General features: G+C 37.4%; 2 protein-coding genes and 1 non-coding gene across 3 annotated transcripts in view; 2 read left to right on the plus strand and 1 right to left on the minus strand.

Annotated features, from left to right (window-relative positions):
- The window catches only part of Cbr-tsr-1, a gene marked incomplete at both ends in the record, with an annotated part of 17,043 nt that extends 470 nt beyond the window's left edge, over window positions 1-16,573 (plus strand). Inside the window, 16 exons of the mRNA XM_045243069.1 lie at window positions 156-281; window positions 1,285-1,489; window positions 3,083-3,367; window positions 4,234-4,374; window positions 5,142-5,396; window positions 6,417-6,523; window positions 7,313-7,452; window positions 7,637-7,713; window positions 8,814-9,032; window positions 9,766-9,934; window positions 11,071-11,288; window positions 11,473-11,589; window positions 12,447-12,698; window positions 13,447-13,611; window positions 14,312-14,415; window positions 16,465-16,573. Coding sequence (XP_045097045.1) covers window positions 156-281; window positions 1,285-1,489; window positions 3,083-3,367; window positions 4,234-4,374; window positions 5,142-5,396; window positions 6,417-6,523; window positions 7,313-7,452; window positions 7,637-7,713; window positions 8,814-9,032; window positions 9,766-9,934; window positions 11,071-11,288; window positions 11,473-11,589; window positions 12,447-12,698; window positions 13,447-13,611; window positions 14,312-14,415; window positions 16,465-16,573 — 2,689 coding nt within the window. The remainder of the gene's footprint in view (window positions 1-155; window positions 282-1,284; window positions 1,490-3,082; window positions 3,368-4,233; window positions 4,375-5,141; window positions 5,397-6,416; window positions 6,524-7,312; window positions 7,453-7,636; window positions 7,714-8,813; window positions 9,033-9,765; window positions 9,935-11,070; window positions 11,289-11,472; window positions 11,590-12,446; window positions 12,699-13,446; window positions 13,612-14,311; window positions 14,416-16,464) is intronic.
- CBG28838 lies at window positions 15,780-15,851 on the plus strand. Its single transcript has one exon. It is a non-coding gene (tRNA).
- Window positions 16,574-23,661: 7,088 nt separating the features above from the next.
- Window positions 23,662-24,338, minus strand: CBG20438 (the record flags this gene model as incomplete). The annotated part of the gene is made up of 2 exons (XM_002632011.2): window positions 23,662-23,938; window positions 24,283-24,338. 2 exons carry the CDS (start codon window positions 24,336-24,338, stop codon window positions 23,662-23,664), a joined length of 333 nt encoding a protein of 110 aa, XP_002632057.2.
- Between the last annotated feature and the right edge of the window lie 1,857 nt (window positions 24,339-26,195).

A 26,195-nucleotide genomic window follows, 5' to 3' on the forward strand; every position in this document is an offset into this window, starting at 1 on the left:
CAAAAATGACCCAAAAACCGATTTTTACATCTTTTTAGACGTTTTTGGGCTGTTTTGGACCTATTTTTTAGCTCCAAAATCGACGAAAAAAAAATTGGTGGCCGTGGCCTGGAAAATCCTAGTCCCCCTACATTTTTCAATGTTTCATCTTTCAGCCGCCACGGAGCCGTCGCCCACGATGCTCAATCGGAAGCCACAACGACCCAGTTGTGTCTAGCGATCGCTGACCTCTATATTCAGGTGCCAACGTGGAATAATTGGATTTTCGAACTGTTGGCTCAGTGAGTTTTTGCCGTTTTAAGGGGCCCCAAATAATAAAAATAGATGAGGCATTCGAATTCCCCGCGAAATTTGGGTCCTGGCACTGAAAACTAGGCGTTTCTAGCGTTATTTTGAATTTTTCGGGATTACTGTCGCCTGGAAAATACGCAAACACCGAATTTCACAAAAATCGAGGTTTTGCGCTTATTTCGCGACTTTAGACCAATTTGGCTATGGGAAAAACGAATTTGGCGTTTAAAATAATCCGAAAGGTCGTTTTGCCGGTGTTTGCGGACTTTTTGGAGCTACAGTAATCCGCGAAAAACCAAAATTGAGCTAGAAACGTCTAGTTTCCAGTTTTTAGCTTTACTTGTTGTGCAAAACACGAATCTAACGAGAAAAATGAAATGATTTGAGTTTGTAACCGATTTCCTAGCCAAATTTTGGATTACTGTAGCTCTGAAAAGTACGCAAACACCGAATATCGAATATCGGGCTGAAAATTGGAATCCAGACTAATTCTGGGGTGGGAAACACAAATCTGCTTGTGAAAAGCATCAAACCGAATTTTAGAAAAAATTTTTTGGTTACTGTAGTTTTGAAAATACGCAATTTCTGAGCTAAAAGCTTCAAATTCGAAAATTTCGGCGCTAAATTTGAATTTCCCACAAAAAATGAGTCCAGACACTGAAAACTAGGCGTTTCTAGCGTTATTTTGAAATTTTCGGGATTACTGTAGATTGGAAAGTACGCAAACACCGAATTATTGGAAATTCGAGATTTTGAGCTGTTCTCGCGAGTTTAGTCTAATTTGAGTATGGGAAAAACGAATTTGGCGTTTAAAATAGTCCTGAAGGTCGTTTTGCCGGTGTTTGCATACTTTTTGGAAGCTACAGTAATCTGGAATTTTTCAAAAATCTCGTTTTGACTCATTTTTGGGCTGTTTTAGGTTATTTTTCCCAGATTTTGAGCGGTTTTTCGCCACTTTCAATGCTTTTTGAACTATTTTCTTCCAATTTTCAGATGTCAATCGCTGGAAGGTGACCGTACCCAGATGACACTGACCCTCCTACAAGTGTTCCCAGAAGAGGCTGAAAATATCCGAGGAATTGGCGAGAATCGACGAGCCGCGATCCGAGAGGAGTTGGCCGCTTGTGAGCAGCCAATGATCAGTTTTTTATCCCATGTTCTCGAGAAATTCCACACGAATATGGAGGTGTTGAAAAAAGTGAGCGTTATGGGCCTTTTATAGCCTTTTTTGGAGTTTCTAAAGTCAAAATTCGAATTCCCCGCGAAATTTAGGTCGGGGCACTGGAAACTGGACGTTTCTAGCTCAATTTTGACATTTTTCGGCATTTTTTCGGTTACTGTAGCTCCAAAAGTCCGCAAACACCGAATTTTCGAAAATTGAGATTTCGCGCCGATTTCGCGAGTTTAGACTAATTTGGCAATGGGAAATTACGAATTTGACATCCAAAATTGGCTAGAACGTCGTTTTAGCGGCGTTTGCGGACTTTTTGGGACTACAGTAATCCGAGAAAAATCAAAATTGAGCTAGAAACTTGTAGTTTTCGGGTTCTAGACCCAAATTTAGTGCAAAACACGAAACTGACAAGAAAAATCGATTAATCTGAGTTTCGTGTCGATTTTCTAGCCAAATCTGGGTTACTGTAGCTCGGAAAGTACGCAAACACCGAATTTTCGGAAAATTGAGATTTTGAGCTCATTTCGCGAGTTTAGACTAATTTTAGTATGAGAAAAATGAATCTAACGATGAAAAGTGCCCTAGAAATCGTTTTGCCGGCGTTTGCGGACTTTTGGGACTACAGTAATCCGAGAAAAATCAAAATTGAGCTAGAAACTTGTAGTTTTCGGGTTCTAGACCCAAATTTAGTGCAAAACACGAATATGACAAGAAAAATTGAGTGATCCGAGTATTTCGTCTCGTTTTTCAAGCTAGTTTTTGGTCTGTGCTGTAAAACTCAAAATTTGGTGATTTTTGACCCATTTTCAATCAAATTTCTGATTTTTCAGTCAAAAATTCGGATTCTCTGCAAAATTCGGGTTTGAACGTTGAAAACTAGACGTTCCCTAGCTCGATTTTGACATTTTCTGCGTTTTTTGGATTACGGTAACTTGGAAAGTCCGCAAACACCGAATTTTCGCAAAAATCGAGATTTCTTGCTTGTTTCGCGAGTTTGGACCAATTCGGCTATGAGAAAAACGAATTTGGCGTTGAAAATTGAATTTGACATCAAAAATTTGGTGTTTGCGGACTTTTGGGACTACAGTAATCCCTGAAAAATCAAAGTTGAGCTAGAAACTTGTAGTTTTCAGATTCTCAAACAAAATTTTGTGAAAACCAATAATCTGACGAAGAAATACGGAAAATTTGAGTTTCTAGTCGATTTTTCAGCTAATTGTGGGTTACGGTAGCTACGAAATTACTCGGGGGGAATTTTCGGCAAAGAATTTTTTATTTTCCTAGATTGTAGATGCCAAATTCGAATTCCCCACGGAATTCAGGTCCGAGCACTGGAAAGTAGACGTTTCCAGCGTTATTTGGAAATTTGCGGGGTTACTGTAGCTTGGAAAGTACGCAAACACCGAATTTTCGCAAAAATCGAGATTTCGGGCTTATTTTGCGAGTTTAGACCAATTTGACTGCGGGAAAAACGAATTTAGCCATGAAAATTGGCTGGAACGTCGTTCGTCCGGTGTTTGCGGACTTTTCGGAACTACAGTAATCCAAGAAATTCCAGAAAATTTTTAATTTGAGCTAGAAACTTCTAGTTTTCAGTCCAAACTTAATGTTTTTCAGGTCTTCAAGTGTCTGGAATCGAATCTTCAGAATCAGGCGATGCGCACGGACCATTTTGCGGTATCTCCACTGATTTCATCCGTATTCCACGTCATCGCATCAATCGACCCGAATATTCCATCAACACTACATGAAACGGCGACGAATTGTGTCGTTGCGGCACTTTATCGAGTTGAAGACATTGAAACACACGCAAAACTGGCTGAAATTATCCATAAAGGTGTCATTTCGCTGGTCGAACCGTTCGAGAAGGCCCAGCAGATGGAAGATATGGATAGACTGCAGGTGAGATCGTGAAATTCGAATTCCCAGCAAAATTTGGGTCTGGACACTGAAAAGTAGACATTTCTAGCGCAGTTTTGAGATTTTCGGGATTACTGTAGCTCCAAAAGTACGCAAACACCGACTAAACGACATTTTGGCTAATTTTTAACGCTAAAATCAGTTTTCCCATTGCCAAATTAGTCTAACCTCACGGAATTAGCTCAAAATCTCAATTTTCTAGAAATTCGGTGTTTGCGGACTTTCCAAGCTACAGTAATCCGAAATTGCTGAAAAATTCCAAAATAACGCTAGAAATGTCTAGTTTCCGGGGTTTCCACAAAGTCCCCAAACACCGACTAAACGTCATGATAGCCAATTTTCGATGTCAAATTCGTTCTTCCCATAGTCAAATTGGTCTAAACTCGCGAAACCACCGCGTTATCTCGATTTTCGCAAAAATTTGGTGTTTGCGGACTTTTGGCGCTACAGTAACCCGGAAATTCTGAAAAATGTCATTTTGAAGCTAGAAACGTCTAGTTTTCAGTGTCGGGACCCAAATTTTGCCGGGAAATTGAACTTGGAAACATAAATGGAAAATTTCAGAAATTTTGGGGATTACTGTAGTTCGAAAAAGTCTGCAAACACCGGCAAAACGTCATTTTGGCGAATTTTAAACGCCAAATTCGTTTTTCCCATACCCAAATTAGTCGAAACCCGCGAAACTATCCCAAAATCTCAATTTTTACAAAAATTTGGTGTTTGCGGACTTCCCAAGCTACAGTAACCTCGAAAATTTCAAAATAACTCTAGAAATGTCTAATTTTCGGTATTTAAACTCAAATTTTGTGAAGAATTCGAATTTTTTAACCAATTTCGAATGTTTTCAGAACATTGCCCGTATATTCGTCGAGCTCATCGAATCGTTCTACGTTCAAATCGTCAACGACGCGAATCCGGACCCGCAGGCGGTGGGAAGTTTGGCGTGTTTTGATTTGTTGCTGCTGGTGGCCAACCATCATGATTATTCGGTAAGCTAGGCAATTTTTGAACCCAAAAATCGGTATTCTAGGGCATTTTTGACCCCAAATAGACGTTTTTGAAGGTGTTTCACCCGGAAACCCCAATTTTCAGCTGATTTCGTTGTGCAATTCGAATTCTACGCGAAATTTGGGTCTAGAACTTGAAAACTAGAAGCCACTAGCTCGATTTTGAAATTTTCGGGATTACTGTAGATTGGAAAGTACGCAAACACCGAATTTTCTGAAAATTGAGGTTTCGGGCTTATTCGTCGAGTGTAGACTAATTTTGCTATGAGAAAAACGAATTTGGCATCAAAAACTGTCCTAAAAGTTGTTCTGGCGGTGTTTGCGGACTTTTGGGACTACAGTAATCCGAGAAAAATCAAAATTGAGCTAGAAATTTGTAGTTTTCAGTTTCTAGACCCAAATTTTGTGGAAAGTTCGATTCTGACAAGAAACATCAAATAATTTTCGTTTTTTACTAATCTTCAAGCCAATTTCGGGTTACTGTAGCTTCGAAAGTCCGCAAATACCGGATTTTTCGAAAATTGAGATTTTCTGATTCTTTCGCGGGTTTAGACTAATTTGAGTACGGGAAAAACGAATCTAACGATGAAAACTGTCCCAAATGCAGCCTTTCAAAACTACAGTAACCCAAAATTTCTCAAAACAAATTCCAAGAAAAAAATGTTTTTATATTTTTTATATATATATATTTTTTTTTGTCTTTTTTAACGGATTTTAAGCTATTTCAAGCCATTTTTCCCCATTTTCAGCTCATCGAAATGACATTTGGGGTGTGGTATCGTGTGACCGAGGAGCTCTTCAAATACGACGACGATCAGTACATTGGCCGTTTCCGTCCGTACGCCGAGAGATTCATTATGTGCCTCTATGATCACTGTAAAATGGAGCCAGACGATACAGAAGACGTGCTGGACGACTCGTCAGAATTTGGAGAATTCCGAACGAAGGCCATTGAAGCGTTGCGGGATGTGGTTTTCATTGTCAACTCGGATAAGTGTATTCAGGTGAGCGAAATGAGCCAGAAAACCAGGAAAAATGAGCCAAAAATCATGAAAAACGGCTGAAAATGACCCAAAATAGCCCAAAAATCACGAAAAATTACCCAAAAACGACCAACGTCAAAAATAGCGCTGAAAATGACTGAAAATTGGCTGAAATTGGAACATTTTAAGCTTCAAATTTGAACGCTACGCGAAATTTGGGGCTTTTCACTGAAAACTAGGTGTTTCTAGCTCAATTTTAGCATTTTCCAGGTTTTTCGGGTTACTGTAGCTCGGAAAGTACGCAAACACCGAGTTTTCGCGAAAATTGAGATTTTGCGCTTGTTTCGTGAGGTCAGACCAATTTGACTGCGGGAAAAACGAATTTGGCTTCAAAAACTGTCCAAAATGACATTTTCGCGGTGTTTGCGGACGTTTGGAACTACAGTAATCCTTGAAAATCCAAAATTCAGCTAGAAACGTCTAGTTTTCAGTTTCTTGACCCAAATTTTGTGGACAACACAAATCTAACAAGATAAATCAGAAAATTTTAGTTTTTCACCCACTTTTTGAGCTAGTTTAGATTACTGTAGCGTGGAAAAGTATTTGAGGGACTTTTTGACACGGAAATTCTATTTTTTGTACTTTTTGAAGCCGAATTTCGAATTCCCCGCAAAGTTTGAAACTAGAAACGGAAAACTAGAAGTTTCTAGCTCGATTTTGAAATTTTCGGGATTACTGTAGCTCGGAAAGTACGCAAACACCGAATTTTCGGAAAATTGAGGTTTCGGGCTTATTCGTCGAGTGTAGACTAATTTGGCTATGGGAAAACCGAATTTGACATTGAAAACTACCCCAGATTACGTATTGTCGGTGTTTGCCGACTTTTGAAACTACTGTAATCCGGAAATTTCGAAAATTTCGAAAATTGAGCTAGAAACTTGTAGTTTTCAGTTTCATGACCCAAATTTTGTGGGGAATTTAAATTTAATGATCGTATTCGAGAAAAACAGAAAAATTGACCCAGAAAGTGCCTATTTTCAGATGATGCATCAGAAGATTCTGGAACTGTGCCAAAAGCCGGGCGCCGGATGGGAGGAGTCTGAAGCGGCGTTGTTTGTGATGGCCGCCGTCGTTCAGAATATATTACCGTACGTTTTGTGGCATTTTTCAGCTGAAAATGGCTAAAATAGGGCAAAATAGGCTTAAAACTGGCGGAAAATCGGCTTGAAGTGACCGAGAATGCATATTCTGGAAGTTTGGTTGAAATTTGCTGAAAATGTCTGAAAATAGTTTTCATATTCGGATTCCCCGCGAAATTTGGGTCTAGGCACTGAAAATTAGACGTTTCTAGCATTATTTTAAAACTTTCTGGGTTACTGTAGCTTGGAAAGTACGCAAACACCGAATTTTTGAAAAATTGAGATTTTGCGCTGTTTTCGGGAGATTAGACTAATTTGGCTATGGGAAAAACGAATTTCGCGTTGAAAATTGGCTTGAACGTCGTTCATCCGGTGTTTGCGGACTTTTCGGAACTACAGTAGTCTGGAAGTTTTCAAGTGTTCCAAAATTGAGCTAGAAACGTCTAGTTTTCAGTTTCCGGACCCAAGTTTTGTGCAAAACACGAATCTGACACAAACATGAGCCCATTCCGTGTTTTTATCGATTTTCTGGCTAATTTTCGGGATTACTGTAGCCAAGAAAGTACGCAAACACCGAATTTTTACAAAAATCGAGACTTTGGGCTCATTTTGCGAGTTTAGACTAATTTGACTATGGGAAAAATGAATTTGGCATTGAAAACTGTCCAAAATAACAATTTCGCGGCGTTTGCGGACTTTTGGAACTACAGTAATCCGAGAATATTCAAAATTGCGCCAGAAACGTCTAGTTTCCAGTTTCCAAACCCAAATTTTGTGAAAAAAAAAACGAAAATTCAGAGAATCCGAAGGACACATGCCTGACATCATCCGTCTGGTGACGTCACTGCCAATAGAATCACCACCAGCACTAATTGTGACGGCGTTGAACTTACTATCGGATTTGAATGATTGGTTGGAGCTGCACACACATTTGCTGGGTAAGGGTTTTGGGGCTGAAATTTTTTGGCTGAAAATGAGCCAAAAATCTGAAAATTTGAGCAAAAATGAGCTGAAAATGACTGAAAATCGGCTTTCGCTCTTTTCAGGCCCAGTTTAGGCGGATTTAGGCTTATTTTAGGTCAATTTTAACCGGTTTTAGGTCATTTCTAGGTGTGTTTTCAGAACCCGTCGTTCAATGGATTCTGCGATTCGCCACGGACCCCACATTCGCCTATCACGTCGCTGTGGTTTTTGATCGGGTAAGCTACAGTAATCCGAGCTATGTTTCGAAATTTCACCGCCAGATTCGTAATTTGCACAAAAAATTTGGTTCAAGAAACTGAAAACTAGACGTTTCTAGCTCAATTTTGAATATTACGGGTTACTGTAATTCCAAAAGTCCGCAAACGCCCGAAAAATGAAGTCCAGGACAGTTTTGAGTGCCGAATTCGTTTTTCCCGTAGTCAAGTTGGTTGAAACTCGCGAAACAAGCTCAAAATCTCGATTTTCGCGGGAATTCGGTGTTTGCGTACTTTCCAAGCTACAGTAACCCAAAAAAGCTGAAAAATGTTGAAATCGAGCTAGAAACTCTTAGTTTTCAGTGTCCAGACTTAAATTTTGAGATTTTTGAGAGAACTCAAAATCGTAATCAGTTTTGAAAGTTTCTGAAAATTTTCCGGATTACTGTAGTTCCAAAAAGTCTGCAAACACCGGATAAACGACGTTCTAGCAAATTTTAAACACGAAGTTCGTTTTTCCCATAGCCAAATTAGTCTAAACTCGTGCTATCAGTGCGAAATCTCAGCTTTTGCCGAAATTCGGTGTTTGCGGACTTTCGAAGCTACAGTAATCCAAAATTTCGGAAAAATGCCAAAATTGAGCTAGAAACGTCTAGTTTCCACTATTCGGAGGCAAATTTCGCAAGGCATTCGAGTATGCACACTGATTCATCTCATTTTGGAAATTTTCGGGATTACTGTAGTTCCCAAAAGTCCGCGAACACCGAATTTTACGAAAATTGAGATTTTGTGCTGGTTTTTTGGATGTAGACTAATTTGCATATGAGAAAAACGATTTTGGCGTTAAAAACTGTCCAAACAGACGTTTAGTCGGTGTTTGCGTACTTTCGAAGCTACAGTAATCCCGGAAATTTGAAAATAACGCTAGAAACTTCTAGTTTTCAGTTTCTAGTTTCAAATTTTGCGAGGAATTCAAATTTGGCAATGCAAATTTGTAAAAATCTGAGTTTCGCAGACAAAAATGTCTGTGGAAAAACCAAATTTTGGGCTTAAAATTCCTCAATTATCGCCAGAAAGTGCTGGAAAATGCAATTTTCAAATCTGAAATTTTCGTGTTTCAGATCACATGCCGATGTGCCGTCCAACTTCAAGGTCTCCTCCCGCAATTGCTCAGCCTTATCACCGCACTACAAACTACACGAACCAACGGGATACGCGTCGAGGAGGCGATTTGTAACCTGACACGAGCGTGTGCGACGATAATCGCGAAACTACCGCCGGCCGAGTCGAAATTGGCAATGGAGCAGCTTTGCGAACCGATTATCACGAATTTGAATAGGGTTCGTGGGGGGCGTTTTGAGCAATTTTGAGCCGCCTAAAATGGTCTGAAACGACCTGATAACTGAATTTCGTTATCAATTTCGAATTGCTCGCAAAATTAGGGTGCAGACACTGAAAACTAGAAGTTTCTAGCGTTATGACTAATTTTAGTATGAGAAAAATGAATCTAACGATGAAAACTGCCCTAGAAATAGTTTTGCCGGCGTTTGCGTACTTCTGGGACTACAGTAATCCGAGAAAATTCAAAATTGAGCTAGAAACGTCTCGTTTTCAGTTCCTACGCCCAAATTTTGTGCAAAACACGAATATGACAAGAAAAATTGAGTGATCCGAGTATTTCGTCTCGTTTTTCAAGCTAGTTTTTGGTCTGTGCTGTAAAACTCAAAATTTGGTGATTTTTTACCCGTTTTCAATCAAATTTCTGATTTTTCAGTCAAAAATTCGGATTCTCTGCAAAATTCGGGTTTGCTGAAAACTAGACGTTCCCTAGCTCGATTTTGACATTTTCTGCGTTTTTTGGGTTACTGTAGCTTGGAAAGTCCGCAAACACCGAATTTTCACGAAAAATTAGATTTTGAGCTTGTTTTGCGATTATATACTAATTTGAGTATGCGGAAAACGAATTTGGCATTGAAAACTGTCCAAAAGGACGTTTTTCGGTGTTTGCGGACTTTTGGAGCTACAGTAATCCGAAAATCCGGAATTCGGCCTAAAAATCAGTTTTTTTTCCAGACAGTCGACGCTACGGATGCCACCCATGCCAACAACAATAACAACAATACGGGCGGTGGTGGAAATAAGGAAAACGAAGGAGGCCATCGTGGGAAAACGTACGAATCGTGGGCATCGCTCTCGTCACGACCCATTTTATGGATCGATCGATGCGCTTTTGTGTTTAAAGGTAAAAAATGGGCATCCTCGCCCAGGCCCAAAAATTGATTTTTCACTTGAAAACTAGCTTCAAAATCGCTGTAAATGAATTCCCCGAAAAATTTGGGTCCGGACACTGAAAACTACAAGTTTCTAGCTCAATTTGGATTTTCTCGGAATACTGTAGCTCGAAAAAGTCCGCAAACACCGGCAAAATGACGTTTCGGACTATTTTAAACGCCAGATTCGTTCTTCCCATAGCAAAATTAGTCTAAACTCGCGAAACGAGCTCCATATCTCGATTTTCATAAAAATTCGGTGTTTGCGGACTTTCTAAGCTACAGTAATACAAAAAAGCTGAGAAATGTCATTTTGAAGCTATATACGTCTAGTTTCGAGTTTTTTGAGCAAAATTTTGCAGGGAATTCGAATTTTAGGGTATTTTCAGCTCAATTTACAAAGTTTCAGGATTACTGTAGGTTGAAAAAATCCGCAAACACAGGCAAAACGTCATTTACGCCAATTTTTAACGCCAGATTTGTTTTTCTCATAGCAAAATTGGTCTGAACATGCGAAATAAGCTCAAAATCTCAATTTGCGTGAAATTCGGTGTTTGCGTACTTTTGAAGCTACAGTAATCCCTGAAATCCCAAAAAATCTCAAAATAGAGCTAGAAACGTCTAGTTTCCACTATCCGGAGTCAAATTTCGCAAGGCATTTGAGTATGCAGACTACTTCATTTCATTTTAGAAATTTTCGGGATTACTGTAGTTTCCAAAAGTCCCGCAAACACCCGAATTTTACGAAAATTGAGGTTTTGCGCTGGTTTTTTGAATTTAGACTATATTGCATATGGGAAAAACGAATTTACCGTTAAAAACTGTCCCAGACGTGATTTTCCGGTGTTTGCGTACTTTTCGAGCTACAGTAACCCAAAAAACCTGGAAAATGCTAGAATTGAGCTAGAAACGTCTAGTTTTCAGTTTTTAGAGCCATTTTTCAGGGGGAATTCGAATTTTGAAACAAAATTGTGCTTTTCAGATTTTCGGGACCATTTTCAGACAAATTTGTTGATTTCAGACAAATCATTTTCAGCGATTTTCGAGCTATTTTTTCTAGATTTTCTGACATTTTTGACAATTTTTAATCCTTTAAAAAAAGTTTCAGACGTTTGGAATCCATCGAATCGAGCCGCCGTTCCATCGATGCAGGAGCAATGCCTATGGCTCCCAGTCGCCCAAAAATTGATTGAAGCACTTTTGAAAGCGGCGAGAAAGTTTGAAGGCACCCCACGGATCATTGAGCACGCCATTCGATCTGTCCGGCTCATTTTCAGGGCTCTCGGACCACAATCCATGCCTTTTGTGGAGGAAGTTGTCACCATGGTAAGCGATTTCGGTGAAAAATTTGAAAAATTCGGCTGAAAATGAGCCATTCTAAGCTAAAAATGAGCGATTTTGAGCTATTTTGACCCTCAATTTCAGTCGAAATTGGCTGAAAATAGGTCAATTTTAAGCTGAGCAATCTAGAAAATTTATAGTAAGTTATGCTGAGCAATGATCTTTTCAGATGATCGAAACGTACCCCAAACACCGACATTCGTCGTTCCTGTACCTGGCATCGGTGATTGTTGACGAGTATGGGCAGCTGGACAAAATGCGGCCCGGACTTTTGCAAATGCTAGAGGTAAAGCTTATTTTAACAGGATTTCATTGCCAAATTCGAATTCCCCGCGAAATTTAGGTCTAAAAACTGAAAAGTAGAAGTTTCTAGCTTCAAAATGACATTTTCCAGGTTTTTTGGGTTACTGTAGCTTCGAAAGTACGCAAACACCGAATTTTGGCAAAATTGAGATTTCAGGCTTATTTCCCGTTTTTAGACTAAGTTGGGTATGAGAAAAACGAATCTGGCGTTTAAAACTGTCCTTGGTGTCATTTTGCCGGTGTTTGCGGACTTTTGGAACTACAGTAATCCTTGAAAATTAAAAATTCAGCTAGAAAAAAAAGTAGTTTTTGAAGCTAAATTCCGAATTCCTCGCAAAATTTGAGTCTAGACACCAGCAAGGAGACGTTTCTAACTTCGTTAAAGCATTTTCCAGTTTTTTTTGGGTTACTGTAGCTTGGAAAGTCCGCAAACACCAAATTTTTCAAAAATTGAGATTTCGTGCTGATTTCGTGAATTTAGACTAATTTGGCTATGAGAAAAACGAATTCAGAATTAAAAACTGTCCTAGGTGTCGTTTTGCCGGTGTTTGCGGACTTTTGGAACTACAGTAATCCGGAAAATTTCAGAAATTTTGAAAATTGAGCTAGAAACGTCTAGTTTTCAGTTTCATGACCCAAATTTTCTGCAAAACATGACTCATCTGTTAGGTTGATATAAAAAATCCATAATAATAAGGGAAAATTGGGGTTACTGTAGCTTGGAAATTTTTTTTTTTAAAGTGTTCTTTGGAACTTTTCGAAAATTTTTTTTGTTCGAAATCAAAATTAGCCTTTTCTAAACTAAATTTAAACCCCAAAACTGAAAATTCCAATTTCCAGGTGCTCTCCCACAACACATTCCCCCTATTACAAGGATTGGGCGCCGTGAATCATCCGGATACGGTAGACGATCTATTCCGACTGGCACAGCGATTCACAATGCGCGCGACTACCGTATTCTTCACCAACGTCGTCTCGCAAATGCTCTTCGTTTGCGCGGTCTCGAATATCTGGTTGGATCATATGGAAGCGTCGAGAAGTATCATCAAATTTGTTGTCGAGGTGTTGGATCAGCTAGCGTCGGCGAAACGGGTACGATAATTGAAATCAGCGCGAAATTTGGGTCTAGAGGCTGAAAACTAGACGTTTCTAGCGTTATTTTGAATTTTTCGGGATTACTGTAGCCTGGAAAGTACGCAAACACCGAATTTTTGAAAAAGTGATATTTCGGGCTTATTTAGCGTGTTTAGACCAATTTGGCTGTGGGAAAAACGAATTTGGCGTTAAGAATTCGCTAGAACGACGTTTTGCCGGTGTTTGCGGACTTTTTGAAACTACAGTAACCTAGAAATTTCTGAAAAAATTCAAAATCAAGCTAGAAACTTCTAGTTTTTGGATTCTGAAACCAAATTTCGTGCAAAACACGAATCTGACGCAAAAATACGGAAAATTTGAGCTTTTCGTCGAGTTTCCAGCTAATTTTGGGTTACGGTAGCTTCGAAAAGTACTCGGGGGGAATTTTTGATCGGGAAATTTTTATTTGCCTTGATTTTCGACGCTAAATTCGAATTCCCCGCAAAATTTGGGTCCGGGCACTGGAAGGTAGAAGTTTCTAGCGTTATTTGGAGATTTTCGGGGTTACTGTAGCCCGGAAAGTACGCAAACACCGAATTTTCATGAAAATCGAGCTTTTGAGCTTATTTTGAGTGGGTAGACCAATTTGACTATGTGAAAAACGAATTTGGCATTAAAAACTAACCTAAAGGTCGTTTTGTCGGTGTTTGCGGACTTTTGCAGCTACAGTAATCCTTGAAAATTCGAAAATGAGCAATTTTTGCAGGTAAAATACACGGATGACGGTGTGACGGCCGCCCAACTCCTCGTCAATCAACAAGCTGAGAAAATTATGGATTCCGCACTCTGGATGTCACTTTTCTCGCATTCCGGACAAGTTCGAAGAGAGATGGCCGACTTGATTCTTCAAATTGGACGGCACGATGAAGAGGTACAGTATTCTCATTGGCAAATTTGAATTTCCCGCGAAAAATGGGTCCGGGTACAGAAAAGTAGAAGTTTCTAGCTCGATTTTGAGTTTTTCGGGATTACTGTAGCTCGGAAAGTCCGCAAACACCGAATTTTACGAAAGTTGTGATTTTGAGCTGTTTTCGCGAGTTTAGACTAATTTGCCCATAGGAAAAACGAATTTAGCATTGAAAACTGACCTAGAAGTAATTTTCGCAGTGTTTGCAGACGTTTGGAACTACAGTAATCCTTGAAACTCCAAAATTGAGCTGGGAACTTGTAGTTTTCAGATTTTGGAACCAAATTCTGTGGGAAATTCGAATCTGACAAGAAAAATGGGATAATTTGCGTTTTTCGCAAATTTTCAAGCCAATTTTGGGTTACTGTAGCTCCAAAAGTACGCAAACACCGAATTTTTTGAAAATTGCGATTTTGCGCTGGTTTTTTGAATTCAGACTAACTTTGCTATGAGAAAAACGAAGCTAACGATGAAAACTGCCCCAGAAGTCGTTTTGCCGGTGTTTGCGGACTTTTGGAACTACAGTGACCCGAAAAATTTTAAAAATCTTCAAATTTGAGCTAGAAGGTTCTAGTCTTCAAATTCTAAAACCAATTTTTGTGACAAAAACGAATATGACAATGAAAATGGCCTACACATTTTTCAAATTTTCGATTTTTCTCAGAAATTCAAAGAACGTCTCGCCCACGCCGTCTCGGCTCTCCCCAACGCCCCGCTCAAAGCGACACCACAACAACTGACGGAATTCGTGGAGAATGTGGTTAAAGAGTGAGTTTTTAGGCGTTTAGACCGGAAAATTCGGCCTGGAACGGCCTGGAATGTGCCTAAATGGGCCTAAATAGGCCTAGGTAGGCCTAATTGAGTCTGAATGAACTACAAGCGTTTTGGTCGATTTTGAGGCAATTCCGAGACAATTTAGGTTGTTTAAAGCTGATTTTCACGTTCTTGAGGACGATTTTTAGGCATTTTAGGCCATTGCAGGCCTAGAATTTAGGCTCTTCAGGCCGATTCAGGCCTTTTTAGGCATTCCAGGCTAAAATTCAGAATTTGCTAGAATAGGCTCAAATTGTTTGTTGATTTGGTTTACGACTAGTTTAGGCTGTTTCAGGCCAATTTCAGGCCGGTTTTCAGGCCTTTCAGGCTCATTTTCAACCTCTAAGCCCCTCAGTTTTTTCAGGAAAGAGCGTCACGCGGTCTTCAATCACACACGGGACCTGGCCCGTCTATTTATGTGAATTTTTTGGCGAAAAATTCAAATTTCTTTGACTTGGCGCGAAATTTGAAAATTTGAATTTTTTGAAAATTCAAAATTTTCAAAAAATAATTGTTTTTCAAAATTTGAAAATTTTCAAATTTCCCGCCAAAACTACTTGTATTATCATCATATTTGTCTCGACTTATCATTTTATCACTGATTAAATTTAGATTTTTCGGCTCCACCCCAATGCTCAATTATGATCTTTTCGCTAGGCTCCGCCCCTTTTTCCCATTAGGCTCCGCCCCCTTTTCCATTGTCTTTATCACATTACGCACACATTTTTCTAGGGTTTATTCTATTATTTTTGAAATTTTTTTTGTCAAATTTTGGATTACTGTAGTTTATGTCTCTATTTGTCTCTCTCTCTCTCTCGAATTATCGATTTTTTTAAAATTATTATTGCTCATTCTTATTATTATTATTACTGTTTTTATGTGACTTTTTTTATGATGAAAAATGAGAATAAACTTGTTAATGGAACCGGATATATGGATTTTCAGCGATTTTTTCAGATTTAGGAGGTTCTGAGCTCCACAATGAGCCCAAACACGACCATTTTTGGGTGATTTTGAGGGTTTTTGGAGTTTTTAGCATACAGTAGTTTTAAAGGCGCATATGGCACACTTCTTATGGCACACTTCTAGACAGCGAAAGGATACAAGATTAGGCTCATTTTGAAGCCCGTTTTTTGTTCTATAAAATAGCCTTTTTAAATTTCTTAATTGGTCACTAATTAGTGGGGATAATTAGGCTTTTCCCCAAAAGCTTCCCAAAGAATTCGCCCTCGCCGCGCCGCCGACCGAGAGAGACGCAGACACGCAGAGAGGCGTCGCCGCCGGGTTTATGTACGCCATTCGCAAAACTTTAAAAATGTGGCCGAATGGTCTAGTGGTATGATTCTCGCTTTGGGTGCGAGAGGTCCCGGGTTCAATCCCCGGTTGGGCCCATTCTTTTTTGCTTTTGTTAAGGGTACTGTATATGGGTTTTGAGGAATTTTTCGTGATTTTTTAGAGATTTTTCAAGTTTTAGGGCCTACTTTCCGGGGTTCAGAGAAGTTCTCCATTGTTGTTTGAACATTATTTGGGATTTTATGTTATTGTAGACTGAGTTTTTAGTAATTTTTGGACTATTTTTTGGGATTTTAGGTTACTGTATAAAGGCTTTCAGTGATTTCCGGGTCTTTTCTTGATTTTTGGACCTTGTTTTTTGGATTTTTTGGTCATTTAGGGGCCCTATTCAGACACCCCATAAGGGACCACCCCATAACCATTTCTATGAATTCTGAATTTTTACGATGAGCAATCTTGCTTTTTCTGTTTTTCTGTTTTTTTTATGGAATTCACATGGTCCCTGGTCCACTACACTGTCCTGGGGAGATGAATTTTCTAATTTTTTTTTGATTTTCAAATTCCAAATTTCTAGAAAAATCCAAATTTGGGATTTTCAAATTTTTTTTTTCGAACTTTTTGGATTTCCAGAAATTGTTGAGAATTTGTTGAAGATTTTTGCATTTTCCAAACTCCAAAAAAATCGAAAATCCTGATTTTTTCAATTTTCAGAATTTTTCAATTTTCTATAATTTCAGAATCTGGGACGTTCAAAAATTCTAAAACTCAATTTTCTGAAAGATCTCGAAATATTGCATTTTTTGAAATTCAGAAATTCTGAAAATTCTGAAATTACCCAAATTCTAAAAAATTTCACATTTTTGAATTTTTTCAGATTCCCAGAATTTCCAAAATTTCCGAAAAAAAAGTTCCAAGAATTTTCAATTCCAACATAAAAAATCCTGAAAAAAAACCCGAAAATTCCAGAAAATATATACCGTAAAACCTGTAATACAATGGCCCCCACACTGTCAACTTTGAGCCCATTTATCTCGGTTACTGTAGGAGATATCAAAAATGTGTCAGCTAATAAAATATTGGTGAAATCATGATAAACAATTTATCAGTTGATCACTTTTTGATATCTTACATAGGAATCGAGATATATGGGCTCAAAGGTGAAAGTTGGAGGGCCCTTCTATTACAGGTTTTACGGTACTTTGAAAAATCCAAAAAAGCTTGAATTCAGAAAACTGGATTCTCCAGTTTCCCAAATATTCAGAATTAGTGAGTTTCAAAGCTTTTGAGCATTTTTTTCAACAAAAAAATTGCCAAAATGGTCCATGGCGGCTTTCTGACGGTCTGGTTGGTGAAAGACGGCTTGAGGACGGTCGGGTTTAGCGATCCAATTAATCCAGAGTAGCTTTTTTGTTGACCTCTAAGCTGAGCACATTATGGATTCCGCACTCTGGATGTCACTTTTCTCGCATTCCGGACAAGTTCGAAGAGAGATGGCCGACTTGATTCTTCAAATTGGACGGCACGATGAAGAGGTACAGTATTCTCATTGGCAAATTTGAATTTCCCGCGAAAAATGCGTCCGGGCACAGAAAAGTAGAAGTTTCTAGCTCGATTTTGAGTTTTTCGGGATTACTGTAGCTCGGAAAGTCCGCAAACACCGAATTTTACGAAAGTTGAGATTTTGAGCTGTTTTCGCGAGTTTAGACTAATTTGCCCATGGGAAAAACGAATTTGGCATTGAAAACTGACCTAGAAGTAATTTTCGCAGTGTTTGCAGACGTTTGGAACTACAGTAATCCTTGAAACTCCAAAATTGAGCTGGGAACTTGTAGTTTAATCCAGCGTAGCTTTTTTGACGGCCTCTGTCCGGTTAGGCCGCGGCCGACCGCGGCCAAAATCCTGATAATCCAATCCCCTCGATTCTGTTTCACATCACATCGTTTCCCCGCGTAGTTTCATAGTCAAAAACCGTATCCGATTATTTTTTTTTGATTCTTACAAATCGACAAAAAAAGAAGAAGAAGAAGGCGTGAAAACGGGCGGAACTAATACACAAAACGTAGAAAAGTCAGCGGGCCGCCGCATTTTTTCCCTCTTTTCTTATGATAATGAGATTGATAGATGAATAGACAGTTATCCGCTAGCTTTGGGGGGGGGGGGGAGGCAAAAACGGGTTTTTTGGCGTGCGCGTTGTGGCAAAACGATGGCGGTTATATGTGTAATAAACAATGCGTCGTTATGTGATAACTGATAAGATAGTATTATTATTATGTCAGTTTGAAATAAAGACACATAACATTTTTTATGGAAGAGAACATTCCCGATGGCCGTGGCCTAGGATCTCTCTTTTTCGTGTTACCGTATTTTCTTTAATAGAAACCCAATTATCTCGAATCTTGAAATATTATGAATTTCTGAATTTCTGAATTTCTGAATTTCTGAATTTCTGAATTTCTGAATTTCTGAATTTCTGAATTTCTGAATTTCTGAATTTCTGAATTTCTGAATTTCTGAATTTCTGAATTTCTGAATTTCTGAATTTCTGAATTTCTGAATTTCTGAATTTCTGAATTTCTGAATTTCTGAATTTCTAAATTTCTGAATTTCTGAATTTCTGAATTTCTAAATATCTGAATTTCTAAATTTCTGAATTTCTGAATTTCTGAATTTCTGAATTTCTAAATTTCTGAATTTCTAAATTTCTGAATTTCTGAATTTCTGAATTTCTGAATTTCTGAACTTTGCAAAAACATGTATACAAGGCTACCATTTGTTTAAATTAGTATCTAATTACAATCATCAACCAGTCATTTGTATCTTTTTTTTTGCAAAAATGCGTGTTTTCTGTTCTTGTTTCCTATGCAACTATCCTATGCAACTTCGAGCCAATTTATCTAGATTCTTGTAAAAGATATCAAAAACTTGTCAACTGATAAAATGTAGCGGTTAACTTGATAAACATTTTATCAGTTAACCGTTTTTTGATATCTTTTACAAAAAATGAGATAATTGAGCTCAAATGTATATATGCAATGAAACTGGTCGATGCACCATGTCTGCATCTCTCAAAGTTTGTACTAAATGGCTTCTAACTTTGAGCCAATTTAGCTCGGTTTCTGTAAAAGATATCAAAAAGTGGTCAACTGATAAAATGTTAGTGATGTTCTGATAAACATTTTATCTGTCGAAAAGTTTTTTATATCTCTTACGGGAACCGAGATAATTCAGCTTAAAGTTGATGGTTTGGGAGGGCTTGATTCTTCAAATTTTTTTAGCTTTTTTTTTGAACCTTCGAAATTTCAGAAAATTTCGAAAACGGTAACTTTTGAGAAGCAGTACTGTCTTGTCTGAATAGAATACCGAAAATCCGATTTCTTGTTTTCAGTCATCTACAGTACTCGGCAACAATTGATATTTTGACTGCAGTTGAAAAGTAGTCAGTTTTGAAGTCCGAATTGTCTGAAAATATCAGGCTATGCTAAACAGAAATAGAGCTCTAATTTTGCAGTTGACAACTTTTTTGTAAAATATCATCCAAATGAGATATGCGGCTTGAAGGCCAAAAATGTCAAATGAACACTTGAATGAGAGTTGACCCCCCTATTTAAAACTGATTTATCTCGCTTGGCTGAAAACTTACAAAAAAGTTGTCAACTACAAAATTGCAGCTCTATGTTTGTTTAATATACGCTGAAATTTTCAGACAAATCGAAACATTCTGGAGTAGTTTTGTAGAAGTAGTTTTGTTCAAAATACCTGAATTTTTGATCAGGAAATTTTTATTTGCCTTGATTTTCAATGCCAAATTCGAATTCCCCGCAAAATTTGGGTCCGGGCACTGGAAGGTAGAAGTTTCTAGCGTTATTTGGAGATTTTCGGGGTTACTGTAGCCCGGAAAGTACGCAAACACCGAATTTTCATGAAAATCGAGCTTTTGAGCTTATTTTGAGAGGGTAAACCAATTTGACTATGGGAAAAACGAATTTGGCGTTAAAAATAGTCCTAAAGGTCGTTTTGTCGGTGTTTGCGGACTTTTGGAGCTACAGTAAATTCTGGAGTAGTTTTGTAGAAGTAGTTTTGTTCAAAATACCTGTTTTTCACTGAAAAAGTCAAACAATTATCATTTTTGGCGGGGGTACTGTATGTACTTCTTATATTGCACTTTTTTTGAGTTGTAAATCAAAATTATGAGTCTTAAAAGCATCTTGACACTTTAAGATCTGCCAACCACCTGTTTCAAAGTGTCTCTAAACAGACAGACAGGGTAGACGTGTCTTGTCACCAGCCATCTGGTGAGAAGAGTCGCTCCCCTCTGTCTAGACATGTTTCTTTCCCCTAAGAACAGATATTCTTGGGTCACTTGGGTTACGTTTTTTTTTTGTTTTCAGAGAATCAATATAATCCATTCCTATACATTTTAATTGAGGTTAAAAACCCCGTTTTTCCGCCATTGTTAGTTCAATTTTCTGAATTTTTTCTTGAAACCTGAATTTCGTAAATTTTCAAACTGAAAATCTTAGTTTTCCCGGTGGAATCTGATGTGAAATTTTGCGTTCTTTATTTTACTAATTGACCGTTTTTCGCTGGGACCTCTAGTTTTTGAGATAATTCCCAATGAATCGGCGACATGGTGCATCGACTCTACTCATAATGACTTTAGACCAATTTTAGACCATTTTGGTCCAAATTTTTGATTTTTGAACTTTTTCAAACATCAAAACATAATTTTCGACATCAGAAACAGTTGAAAACACAAAATTTAACCCTAGAAACCCCTAAAATTGACATTTTCGAGCATTTTCCAGAAAAGTGCTCAAATGGCTCAGTGGGATTTTTCATGAGTTTTCTACCAATCTGACGACCCGGGTTCAAACCCCACAGAGGCTAATTATTTTTTGCTTTTATCGCTGAGCTCGAAAATAGGAATTTGAAGCTCGAAATCTGAAAATTGATGATTTTTGGGTTCAAAAAATGGGTTTTCTTGAAAAAGAGAGCATAAAAGCTTTGGAGCCTATTTTTTTTTAATTGTTTAAATCGATTCCAGTGTTAAATCTTACGTTCTACATTTTTCTAGTTGACCATTTTTTGCTGGGACCTCTAGTTTTTGAGATATACCCCCAAGGAATGGGCGATATGGTGCATCGACTATCCCCAAATTGATTTTAGACCAATTTTAGACCATTTTGGTCCGAATTTTCTCTAATTTTCAGAATTGAATATAATGTAAAATTTGATGTTCTACATTTCCCTGATTGACAGTTTTTAGCTGGAACCTCTAGTTTTTGAGATGTGACTCCTAAGGAATCGGCGACATGGTGCATCGACTTTCCCCTGAATGACTTTAGATCCATTTTGGTTGGACCACTTTGGTCCAAATTTTCTAGAATTCTCAAATTGGATTCTAATGTAAAATTTTATGTTCTACAACTTTTTAGTTGATTTTTTTTTGCTAGGATCTGTAGTTTTTGAGATATTGGCCAAGGAATAGGCGATATGGTGCATCGACTCGTCCCAATATGGGGAGAGCCTGCCTTTTGACTTATTTTTGACCATTTTGGTCCAAATTTTCTAGAATTCTCAAATTGGATTCTAGTGTAAAATTTCAAGCTCTACATTTTTCTAGTTGACCATTTTTTGCTGGGACTTCTAGTTTTTGAGATAAACCCCAAGAATAGGCGATGTGGTGCATCGACTCCAAACTTATCCAATTTTAGACCCATTTTACCTCCCGAAACCATAAAACCTGTCGTAAAAATGTATCACTTTTTATATTCCAGCTACGCAACTGTACAACCAACCCAACCTTCATAAAATCACTATTTTTTTTTGGGGGGGGGGGGGAAGGGGGGACAAACATTAGTCATCGAGAGTCGGTACTTTTTCTCTTTTTTCCAATTCTTTTTTTGGGTTTTTGACAATAGGAGGAACATACAAATTGCATGTGTATGTCTTGATGTACAAAAAAATGGATGTTTCATTTTTTTTTTGGGTGTGGCTTTTTTGAGCTAGAAAATTGGAGCCGAAATTTCTGAATTTTTCCGATTTTTGGATTTTTTCTGAAATCCAATTTTAGAAGCTTGAATTCTATGAAAGATTCTAGCATAAAATTGTATGCTCTACATTTTTCTAGTTGACCATTTTTTGCTGGGACCTCTAGTTTTTGAGATATACCCCTGAAATGGTGCATCGACTTGAGAATTTTGAGAATTATGCCATTTTTGATCAATTTTAAAGCGGTTTTCCAGCCTTTCAGAAGGTTTTTACAGTTTTGAAAGCGTTTTCGACATTAAAGTAAAAAAACACAATTTTTGACCCTAGATAACCCCTGAAATCCCAATGATAAGGGGATATGGTGCATCCACTCGAAAATTGCGAAAATTAGTTTATTTTTGATCAATTTTCGGCTATTTTTCTAGTTTTTTTTTGTGTTTCTTCAATTTCAAAATTTTTTCAGACATCAAAAACATTAGCAAACACAAAATTTGACCCTAGAAACCGCTAAAATTGACATTTTCGAGCATTTTCCAGAAAAGTGCTCAAATGGCTCAGTGGGATTTTTCATGAGTTTTCTATCAATCTGACGACCCGGGTTCAAACCCCACAGACGTTTTTTTATTTTTTGCTGTTTTTTCTGAGCCTAAAAACAGAAATCTGGAGCTCTAAAAGTGAAAAGTGAGAGATTTAGAGTTTTTTCGGCGCCAAAAATTCCAAATATGATGACTTCCAATTTTCGAGCTGTCAAAGTGTATTTCTGGATTTTTCAAAAATTGATTCTTATGAAAATTGAATTTTCTACATTTTTTTAGTTAGCCAATTTTTGCTGGGACCTCTAGTTTTTAAGATATACCCCAAGGAATAGGGGATATGGTGCATCGACCCAATATATTGGAAAAAAGACCGTTTTTGACCGATTTTCGCGCATTTTTTTTGGTTTTTTAAAGTTTTGCAATGATCAAAGCATATTTTGACATTTTAAACCTTAAAAACACATTATTTGACAATGAGAAACATAAAAATTGACGTTTTTGGGAGATTTTGAAAAATTCCCGGAAACCGGCCAATTTCGACTAATTTTTCGCTTACTTTGAAGTTTTTTAGCCGTTTTCCTCTATTTTCGTAGTTTGTTGACATCAAAAACAGTTTGAAACACAAAATGTGACCCTAAAAACCCTTCAAAATTGACATTTTCGAGCATTTTCCGAAAAAGTGCTCAAATGGCTCAGTGGGATTTTTCATGAGTTTTCTACCAATCTGACGACCCGGGTTCAAACCCCACAGACGTTTTTTATTTTTTGCTGTTTTTTCTGAGCCTAAAAACAGAAATCTGGAGCTCAAAAAAGCACATTTGCGGGTTTTCGAGTTTTTGAATCCAAAAAATTACAAGAAATGGATCTTCCAGTTTTTGAGCAGCCAAATTATATTTTTGGAATTTTTTAAAAATTGGTTCTTTTGTGAAATTTTATGTTCTACATTTTCCTAGTTAAACATTTTTTGCTGGGATCTCTAGTTTTTGAGATATAGCCCCCAAGGAATAGGCGACATGGTGCATCGACCAGAGAATTGGGACCAATTTTAGACAATTTTGGCTCAATTTTTTTGAAAGTTTCAAAATGGTATGCACTCTAAAACTTAACGCTCTACATTTTTCTAGTTGAACATTTTCTGCTAGGACCTCTAGTTTTTGAGATATACCCCCAGGGAATAGGAGACATGGTGCATCGACTTGCCCCATTATGAAGAGAGCCTGCCTTTTGCCTCATTTTATACAATTTGGACCAAATTTTCTGGGTTTTCTAATATTGGTTTTGGTGTAAAATTAAACGCTCTACATTTTTCTAGTTGACCATTTTCTGCTGGGACATCTAGTTGTTTAGATATGCCTTAAAAACTATTATATATCACTAAAATTTACCAACCTTGAGACGGAGCTCGTCTAAACGTTGGTGTTGGCGTTGGTGGCAAATCATCATATCTGGGATTTGCTAATCTTGACGGCGTAGCTGTATAAAATCCGTTTCCATGTCCATTTTGCTGCTGGCTGACTCCCAAATCAATTGGTGTCCCAACACGACTGTCGGGGAATGGTGACTCGGCATTTCTGGCGCGAATTTCGGAGACAGTTTTGGCAAGAGCGGTGGAGTAGACTGAAAAACAGAATTTTGAGCGGAAAATGACCTGATAAACCCTGAAAAATTGTCTGAAATTGCTGAAAATGACCCAAATTAGTCCAAAATGTCGAAAAAAAATTTCAAAAAAAATTTTCAGATTTCCACTTCTAAAATGATATTTTCAGCATTTTTAGACACTACAAAAAAACAAAAAAAATTTGGACCCCAGTGGGTTTGAACCCACAACCCTTCGCACCAGCCAAAAAACCCATTGAGCCATATGGACACTTTTTGGAAAATTTTTTTTGAAAATTTCAAAATGGTATGCACTCTAAAACTTAACGCTCTACATTTTTCTAGTTGAACATTTTCTGCTAGCACCTCTAGTTTTTGAGATATAGCCCCACGAACTTTGCCCTACCCATCATTTTCCCTTTTCATCAATGAATAGGGAATGGCGCATGGCGCCATTATCATGTCTTTCTTCTTTCTCTGGTTCAACGTGTGTGTGTGTGTGTATCTCTTTTTAATGTCGGTATTCGGAAAAGAAGAAGAAGAAGAAGAAGACGGCACGTCTTCTTCTTCTTCTTTTCTTGTTTGACAGCAGGAACTGCCTCCTTTTGATTTTATATGTTTGTACGATTTCTCCTGGTGTTTTTCTCTGCTTCTCTCTCGCTTACTAGACAGTTTTTGGGTACATTTTTGCGGGAAATTGAGAAGTTTGTGTTTTCGTTTCATTTTGGAAAATTGATTGCAAAATTCTTTACAAGGCGAACCTTTTAAGTAGGTAAGATGATCCGCAAAAACCAACCGTAGAGAATGAAAGAGCATGTTTGAAAACCTGTAAAACCGTTTTCAAAGTCTGCTTACGAGACCTCTGAAGTGCCGAAATTTCAGTTTCAGTACCAAAAATCGCCTTTTCAGTGCAAATTTTGCGATTTTCAAATATTATTAACAAGGGGGGAGGTTTTTTAGACAACGGTTGAGAATTTGCTCAAAATTTGCAAGTTCAGAAATTCAGAAATTCAGAAATTCAGAAATTCAGAAATTCAGAAATTCAGAAATTCAGAAATTCAGAAATTCAGAAATTCAGAAATTCAGAAATTCAGAAATTCAGAAATTCAGAAATTCAGAAATTCAGAAATTCAGAAATTCAGAAATTCAGAAATTCAGAAATTCAGAAATTCAGAAATTCAGAAATTCAGAAATTCAGAAATTCAGAAATTCAGAAATTCAGAAATTCAGAAATTCAGAAATTCAGAAATTCAGAAATTCAGAAATTCAGAAATTCAGAAATTCACCAAATCAGAAATTCACCAAATCAGAAATTCAGAAGTTCGGGAATTCTGATAATATGTAAGCTTTTGGAATTATTTTGGATATTTTTGAAAAATTAAAGAATTACTGAGTTATCAAAAACTTTGGATATTTAGGATTCCGTGGAACTTGAGGATTTTTTTTCAAATTTCAAAAGTTTGATAAATTCTTAAGTTAGTTTTTTTATTATACTAGAAAAATTTAGGAATTTTCAGAAGTTAGGTTTTTTTAGATTTTAAAATATCTTATCAATTTGATGATTTTTTCAGATTTTCAGAAGATTCTGCATTTCTGATTATTTGCATTTCCGAATTTTCAAAATTTTCAGCATCTGGGGTTTTGCGGATTGAAGATATCGGAATTTAGGAAATTCTAAAAATTTGTCTCTAATTTTTAGAGTTTTTGGGAATTTTAAGTTTTTTGATTTTCATGACTTTGAGATTTCAAGAGTTCTGAAAAGACTGAGATTTTAAAAACTTTTTTTTTCGAATTTCGGAAATTTAAATTTTTCCAAAATAGTCTTTTCTTTCAAAAACCCACATTTTAGAATTTTTCAATTATCATAGCTTACTGGAATTTTGGCTCTTTTCTAGTTTAGAGGTCCCAAAAAAGAATAGAGGTCCCAAAATAAAATAGAGGCCCCAAAAAAGTTTAGTGGTCCCAAGAAAAAATAGAGGTCCAAAACTTAAAAATGCACAGATACCGGAATAATGTACTAAAATTTGAATTGTGTAAGAATTTAAAGTTTTGAGGTCTTATAGCAAAATAATTGTTGATGATATATTTTATACTTCTAATAGGCTTAGGAATGCATATTTTCTGACAATTATCTAAGCCTGAGAAACAGCATAATCACGGAGTGATTACTGTATTGCCCAAATTTTCCTCATTTGTAAATTGGGGTTCATCGGCAAGATGCGAGAGAATTGGAGCTAAAATTGTTAGGAGTAGTCATGTCATCCTATAAGACCTTAAAACTCAAACTACTCGCACAGTTCAAATACTAGTACATTATTC

This window comes from Caenorhabditis briggsae, assembly GCF_000004555.2.
Source record: "Caenorhabditis briggsae complete genome, chrII, whole genome shotgun sequence".
Taxonomy (NCBI): Eukaryota; Metazoa; Nematoda; class Chromadorea; order Rhabditida; family Rhabditidae; genus Caenorhabditis; species Caenorhabditis briggsae.